We start from the raw sequence: 7,780 nt of genomic DNA, 5'->3' as shown, positions 1-7,780 counted from the left end.
GTAGCAAAGAAAGTATTGAGTCCTATTTTATTGGTAGTGTCTTCTGGTTAGTGGAACATAAAATAATGGTGATTCTTAATAACTGGTGGCACTTCAAATTGTACATGAAATGCAAAGATTATGGATTTAGATTATACTGGGTGAAATATAGTACTGAACATTTTATACATGATAAACACATAATATGTTCTGAAAGCTGTGCAAGTAAATCAGTAAAGCTCAACAAGAGCTACCATGTAACTTAATTTTGTCCTTGGAAAGAACCTTGAAAAAAGAAAAAAAAGAAAAAGACATAAATACCATAACTAAGGGTTGCAGACTAATTGCTTCTGGTTTACAAAATAATTAATTTTGACATTTGATATATAAATAAAAGTGGCACAGACCAGTTATTACAATTTACTCATGTTAAAACACAAATCTTTATGAATCCTTTCTCTAATATTAGACTTTGATATGAAGACATTTAGCATACATGCTTTTATCAAAACAGGAACACACAACTTGGGATGCCAGCCAATTTTTATTTTCTTGAAGCTGTTTGTCATTTGAGTATTTTCTTTCTAGTCTTCTTGCTCCTTCCTGCTGTCTACCTTTTGGTTATTTATTGCCTCTCAGCATCATCACTAGTGCATGGACAGAACATAAAAAATGGAAAGGAAAATCAGTCCACCTGGTAATTCAACAGTTTTGTTAAAGGGAGTAGCTAGAGAATGAAAGTAATGTCTAAAATAAACATATTATCAGAGAATCCCAATTATCCCTACCATCTTTCCCCATACAGATAATTGAGTTTTGTGTGTATGTATGCTTTCCTATATATGAACATTTAGGAAACAAATTTTAAGATGTACAAACACATGTTCAAGTTTATAAGGATAAAATAATGCATATATTTTTGTTTCATTTTGATAAGACCAATAAATGAGGCAGATTTTTATCATCAATTTCAGAGCTGTTCATTACTGATCAATTAAGAAAGCACAGTATTTTAGGCATTAATTTAATCTGAATTTGTCAGCTATAAATCTGTTCCTGAAATGTATTTCTACAGTATTCCTCCAAAGCTCTGAGGACTCTATCGTGTGCCATTTTTATTAGAATTTGAGGAGAAAACTGCCAATAAACATTTAGAACTTTATTAAAACTAAAGCCAAAAAGATAAACTACTACAGTATTATGGGAACAAAACAATGTTCCATAAATCCATCTTAAATCAAAAAAAATTAAAATAGTGGTAAACATCCCAAAATCCCTTTCCTGAACTTAGAGCCTTAAAATATTCTTTCTTCAAAAATTGTTTTTCTGTATTTTTGTGTTAATAATATGTTGCAGCAATTATGTTAATGTAATTTTCATTAAATGACTTCAATAAAACAAACGCCTACAGAAAATCTGTAATCTTGCTCAATCAAGAACAGCAAAGTATATACAATATTTAAGATGTCTCTAAATCAGACTGTTTTCTATTCAAAGTAATTTCTAGGAAAATTTGCTCCCTATAGGTTATCATGTCTTCTACATCTTTGCAGATAAGCATTTCTTCAATGGACAACAGCTTATAGTTTTTCAGGCTGAATGTTGACTTGTTTTGCACAGCACTTAACATCTTTATGGATGTTGTAACTGAATCACTCAAAGAGGAGCAAACTGGGAAAATGCGAGCACTCCACAAACTCAAACATGTCTTGTTTCCAGAAAAGAGTTCCTCTGTAACTTTCAGATTCCAAATATCTAAGCATGACAGGAGACAGACTCCAAAGAATTAAAGTGACTTTATATCTGACAACTTTTTAACATTCTTTTTCAAGTTGTCTTGCACTCCAAATGCCATAGTTGAATACTTTAAGTGTCCATTCATCTTCAAGCTTAAGGAACACACAAAAGAATACGCAGGGAGGACAGCTGTTGTCATGATGTAAGAACCACTAATAATGCAGTTTTCTCCAACTGCAACATCAGGCCCCAATCTGGAATACTCCACAACTGAGCCAGCTGACACAGAACATCTTGAATCCAATATACTTTGAATGATACAGGATGTGTTACCAGAGCATTCTGGTATTGTTGGAAAGATGCTAAAAGCTATGGACTGTAAACCAAGTTCTGACTTCAAACTGCTATCTGCAGTAAAGTGAAACAAATATTCTTCAGTTGTTCCAATGTGATAAAATTTGGAGTTATTAAGAACAACAACATTTAGTGATGTCCCTTTAAGAAGATGAAATATTTTCTGCCTCATGTCTACCAACTCCGACTCTTCTTTAGTGACATTTGATGTGTTTGTGGTATACTCCATAGTTGCTCCAGGTCCCAAAGCCTGCAGGAAGTCTCCATAGGCATCTATTTCACAGTTCAGTGTGCCTATTTTTTCATAAAAAGCAAGTAACTTTTTTGCTGATTCATGATCCATGTAAAATAGGCTGTCTGTATATACATACTCAGATTCTAATTTAAAAGAGGGAGTGTCATCCCCAGAAAAATCCTGTTGAGAAAAAATTTCAGGTCTACACACAGCATCGAAGTGACGCATCCTTTCTATACTGGGTTTATGAAGGAAACGATGGCAACACCTGTATTCAATGTCTCTGTATTCTAAACAATTAGATGGTTCTAAGACAAATACTCCATGTGTGGTACCTATAGGCAAACTAGAAGGATGAGCTAAAGCAGTAAAGCCAGGCTTGTCAAATCTGATAAACTCAGATTCTCCAATACTATAAAGTTCAATATCATCTGCACAGGTAACCAGAATCCCAGGATTCATATGTGAGGGGAAATCAATGTACATGGCCAGTTTTAATTCTAACATCTGATAAATGGGTTTACCAAAAGGTAAAGCAGTGAAAATTTTCCCCAGAGCACTCGCATTTGGAAGGCGTTGACTGTAGCCACCTATAAAATTAAACAAAATAACTGTTTAAAAATGCTCATACGACTGTTTACAAGATTTAAAAAACCCAGCGGCATCCGTAGCAACTCAAATTTTCTCTAAAAATATTTAATATATACAACACATTACTATAACTCAGGAAAAAATAAAAAATTCCAAAATACTAATTCAAAGAGAAATTATCCTGCAGACCTTAGGAATATTGTAGTTTTAAAGATTCTAGATTAGAAAAGAATTCTCATATACTTTAGAGCATGTGAATTGTTTTGAATCCTCTTTATAGCTGGTGAATGGACTGAAATATGCTGAAATATGATCTCATATCTATATTTTAAACAATAAATTTCAACCATATTTAAATTCCTGCACATGGTAAAAAAAAAAAAAAAAAAAAGGTACCAATTCCAACATTATCTATTAAACAGTAATTTCCAAATGCAGAGTCTTTCCTCAAATTATTACATACACTTAAAGGAAGTAAAAATGCATTTATGTAAAAGTGTTTTAAAATTTTTACTTGTTTTTAATTTAAATAGGCTTTCCCTCTAAGATGAGCCTTACAACTTCTTAATTCCTAGAAAAGTGTGTTTCCTTAAGTAAATTAAATAGCTTATACTATTTTTATGCTAAGTAAGTGTAGTGAGAGGCTGTATTATATAGTAGAGCAAGAGAAAATTGGGTTCAAACTCAGGTTCACTATGTTTTAGTTGTTTATCTTTGGATTCACTCCAAATTAGCAAATGTATAATACTTGCCTTGTCAATGTTTTATGAGATCAATTATACATGTAAAGCACTTGGCACACAATTTGTTCAACAAATAAGAGCTAATACTTTCCACTTCTTCCTTTTCCAAAGACTAGCCAATAGACAAGTTTAGCATTATAAGATTTAAGATATTTTTTGGTATCTAATTTAATTTTTACTAAATTGATAGTAATACTTACTCTGGAATTAAACTATAAATTTGATTTAAAAAAATTTTATTTTAGTCGGCCTTAAAACCAGAACATGCATGTTTTACTTGATATCATCTTTCCAAAAAAAAAAAAAAAAAAAAATCACTGTTCTGTATATGAATCATTTGAAATGGAAAGTGTGTTGGAAATCACGGTGCCAGGTCATGATAAAGTATTTATCAGCCCAATTCACAGAGAAAATAACCATTTGTCGTATTACCAAAAATTTTATACAACTCAATTTAACCAATTAGAAAAAAAAACAAAAAACAAAAAACACTATCCTTTGTTCTGGGATTATTTCTTTCCTACTTTTCTGCTTTAAATGTGTCTTTTATGTGTAATTTTTACCTCATATATTTTCTTGTCAACTCCATGTTTTGTCACTACCTATTTTTTAATTTTAACTCCTTTAAGGACTGTAGACTTTGTTCATTAATAATAAAATAAAAATGCATGATATATGGGTTTGGCCATAGTGTGGTGATCACAGTACTAAACCATCCTCTGACCTATAGCAAGAATCCCTTCTAAAGAATTATTGAAAAATGTTCACATTTTAATGAGTTCAGTCTTTGGAAAATCATTTTGTACATATATACTAAAAACAATATCCATAAATAGTTATTGTATGTGATCTACAGTTTTAAAGATAAATATTGTGTAAAACATTATGCTACTTACAAACTAAAAATATCAAGAAAAACATGAAATATGTTTTCAAAGCAGAATAACTTCAAATACAGAAAAAGAGAAAAGTAGTTGTAAGAGAAAAAAGTTCCTAAGATAGCAAAAGTAAAATACTGAAAAGAAACTATAAATTAGTAAAGTATAACCTTACCAGAGTGAATTAATAGGATGGTAAAAGAATTCCATTTATCTCCATATAGCTTTTGCAAACATTGAAGGGCACAAAATGTTGATCCTCCATTTCCTTAAAAGTAAAGTTAAAAATACATAATTTATTTCATTGAATCCTACTAAAAATTTGTAATTATGCTAAATTTCAGGATTTGGCTTGTTGGCTATAATTAACATGGCAGAGTGCAAAAATAAAGGAAAAGAATCAATTTAAATACATATTTCATAGCAATTAAATAAATAATTACTAATGAAAACTAGATATCAACCCCGGTAATAAAGAGCTAATCTTCCCCCAACATTATTTATACAAAATGAAGAAATAATAAAGTAGGTGATCTGCAACACTAGAAAACTTTATGTAACTCACTTGAAATTTAAAATTAGAAAACCTATTATAATAATTCTCCCATATGACAATCAAGTATGCAAGTTAAACATACTTTTTAAAGGTTTTTAGAATCTGGTTTCCTAAAAATATCTTAAATTTAACTACAACTCACTAGTTACCTTGGGCAAGTAAGTCTTCTGTGCCTTAAAGAGTCTCATCTATACAACAAGAATCATATAGTACTAACTGCTAGCTCTGAGGAGTAAAACACTCGCTCATTACAACAATGCCAGTATCAGATATAGATATCCTATCTCCAGTACCAAGGGGCTTCAGCCTTAGAATTAGATGGAAAATAGCCCCTACAAAAATAGCATCTATATTTTTGCAATGGAAGGTCAAAGGCAAACTTTACTTAAATTGGATTTTTAAAGTAAATATGATACTCAAGCCATTAGACTATGCTCTTTTGCGTTCTGCATTGTGGTCCCAAGAAGTCAAGTAAATTCCTGAAAAAAATGCAGAGTTTGGAGAGACCTTAAAAGCCAGCTGATTAAGGTCCAAAGGATTATTCACCATCTGAGTAAATTTTATTAAAACTGATATAATTCTCTTTTAAATAGCATAACATTTTGGAAGTTTTTCATGGTAAGTCACAATGTGTAATAAAGTTGCTATGCCCTTTATCATTTTTAGTTTGTAAAGACTATGGTGGAAAGATATGCAGCTTATAAAATACATGCCACAAAACAACTTTTCTTCAATTATTCTTTCCAGAACCTATGATATAAATCCGACCATAAATGTCTACCAATTTTGGCTCCAGCAGGATCAACAAAAACATGATACTGAACTCCAAGTGGTAACTCCTTTTTTTTCAGCTTTTCTGAGAGCTGGTGCTTATAAGCAAGTTCCTGCTTTTCATCAGCTGCTGTTATTGCAACAATGTCCCAGAATTCTCCAGCTGTCACAGGTTTGCCTATGTGAAAAAACAAAAAACAAGGAAATGATGAATACCAGAATTCTCTGTTACAGGTTTACTTACTTGGAAATGAGGGGAAAAAAAGAAGTAATGGTATCATTTTCATAAATATATCTTTTGCTTTTGCGAGTGAGAAAATAACTAGCCGGTTAGTATGGTTCATAATAGTTCTAATGAGGATTGTTCACAAATTCTGTGTTTTTTCTCTCTTTTAGATTACTTTCTTCTCTTATGGTCCACAGATCCATTTATTTAGATATTCTGAAACTTGTAATGTTTCTCTGTTAAGAGAAGTACTTTTGATTTGCTGAAATTACCTCAATTCTTTAGTAATATATGAATCTACAGCTTTGTAAATTAATTTTCATGTATTAGAACTATTTAGTGTTCCTTGGCTAAGAAAGATTCAAAACAAGGATCCATTACTACAATATTGCTGTTTATATATATGGGTTCTTTATTTTTTTACTACCTTAAGATGAGCCATGCGACTTTACAAAAGCTATTGGAGTATGACAAAGTTCAGGATAAAAGAAAAGTTCCCAACTATTAGATGAACTCATTAAAAGACAAACTGAACCGTTGGGAGACAGCTGGAAGCTCTTTTTTTTAATTGATAAACAAGATCAAAATAGTTTACAATGGTTAACTAATAGGACTTGTCAGCTAGAATGTAACAGTCCTGAATATTTTACTGTCTTCTTTGTATTATTTACTATATTCTTAAAGTTGTAACTTCATCAAAAATATAACCATTTTATTACACAGTTGTACAGGAACGACAAGTCGCATAACTTTTTAAAAACAAATTTTTGATACAATCCCACCTTTAACTTTTAATCCTCGATTATTCTGTTTTATTTTGTTTTTGTTTTTTTTACCCAGTAAGCATTCACATTATGGAACAAAGTGGTGAAGTAGGTAGAGGTGGGAAAGGCTAAAATCACATTTGTAAGGGTCAAAACACTATGCTTTAGATTTAAAATAACTTTCGTTAATGAGCTAACCAAATGAATAACGTATTCATTTATCGCTTCGAGTCAGGTTAACAACTTTCTCCTCTTTCCTCTTCCCTTACTTCATATATTTATATTTTACTAGGGATAAAGTTAAAGAATGTAACAAACATAACGTAAACAAAGGACAGTGACAGAAAGGAATAAAATATTCAAGGTGTATTAGCTATGCCTGGGCCAGCATCCTGGCTCACAGGAGAGAGAAAACCAGGCAGGAAGCGCTATTCCAACAAACTTCCCGGCAAGTAAAGGACCCTCCCTTTCTATTGTCCGGGAGAACTAGGGTTCCTCCTTCGGTACCTCTCAGTTCTGAAAACCTCCGCAACTTTCGCTGGGTGGCTTCTCGCAGAGATACGCCCGGAGGGGTATTTACAGCTGCCATACCCCCCACCTTTATCGCAGCAAGCTTTACACTTCCAGGTACCCCGCGGCTCCACACTGCACGCATGCGCCCTGGAATGTAGTCCGTCTCTTAGTCTGGTTTCGCCTCTGTCCCACCCCTTAGTACGTCCCTCACGTAACCACGCCCCCGAAGGTCTTTGGCCTGCCCCAGGGAAACTGTGATGGGGTGATCCAAGAGCCCTGCCCCCGTTTCCTTAGCAACGGTTCCCGGAGCAGATGGCTACCTAGCGGTTTGTCAGATTGTGCCCGGTGTGGCTACTTGTTCCCAACTGATAAGGAAGGCCTCGCAGCTCAGTTGACCTGGTGAGTGGGACCGGCTGGGCGACAGAATTGCTAC

General features: G+C 33.1%; 1 protein-coding gene across 2 annotated transcripts; it reads right to left on the bottom strand.

Annotated features, from left to right (window-relative positions):
• Positions 1-504: 504 nt before the first annotated feature.
• FPGT (fucose-1-phosphate guanylyltransferase) lies at positions 505-7,499 on the bottom strand. Of its 2 annotated transcripts, none has more exons than XM_090269621.1 (4): positions 7,342-7,499; positions 5,855-6,022; positions 4,693-4,785; positions 505-2,895 (listed from the first exon to the last, which is right to left on the bottom strand). In XM_090269621.1, exons 1-4 carry the CDS (start codon positions 7,487-7,489, stop codon positions 1,766-1,768), a joined length of 1,539 nt encoding a protein of 512 aa, XP_090125747.1. In that variant the 5' UTR covers positions 7,490-7,499; the 3' UTR covers positions 505-1,765. The 2 variants fall into 2 exon arrangements, with proteins under 2 accessions (XP_090125747.1, XP_090125748.1); XM_090269622.1 differs by having other exon boundaries at positions 1,837-2,078.
• Between the last annotated feature and the right edge of the window lie 281 nt (positions 7,500-7,780).

The sequence above is a fragment of the Furipterus horrens genome, unplaced genomic scaffold (assembly GCF_987537825.1).
Source record: "Furipterus horrens unplaced genomic scaffold, mFurHor1.1.pri manual_scaffold_3, whole genome shotgun sequence".
Taxonomy (NCBI): Eukaryota; Metazoa; Chordata; class Mammalia; order Chiroptera; family Furipteridae; genus Furipterus; species Furipterus horrens.
The sequence above is the reverse complement of the archived record's forward strand: the minus strand, read 5'-3'. Positions and strand labels throughout refer to the sequence as shown.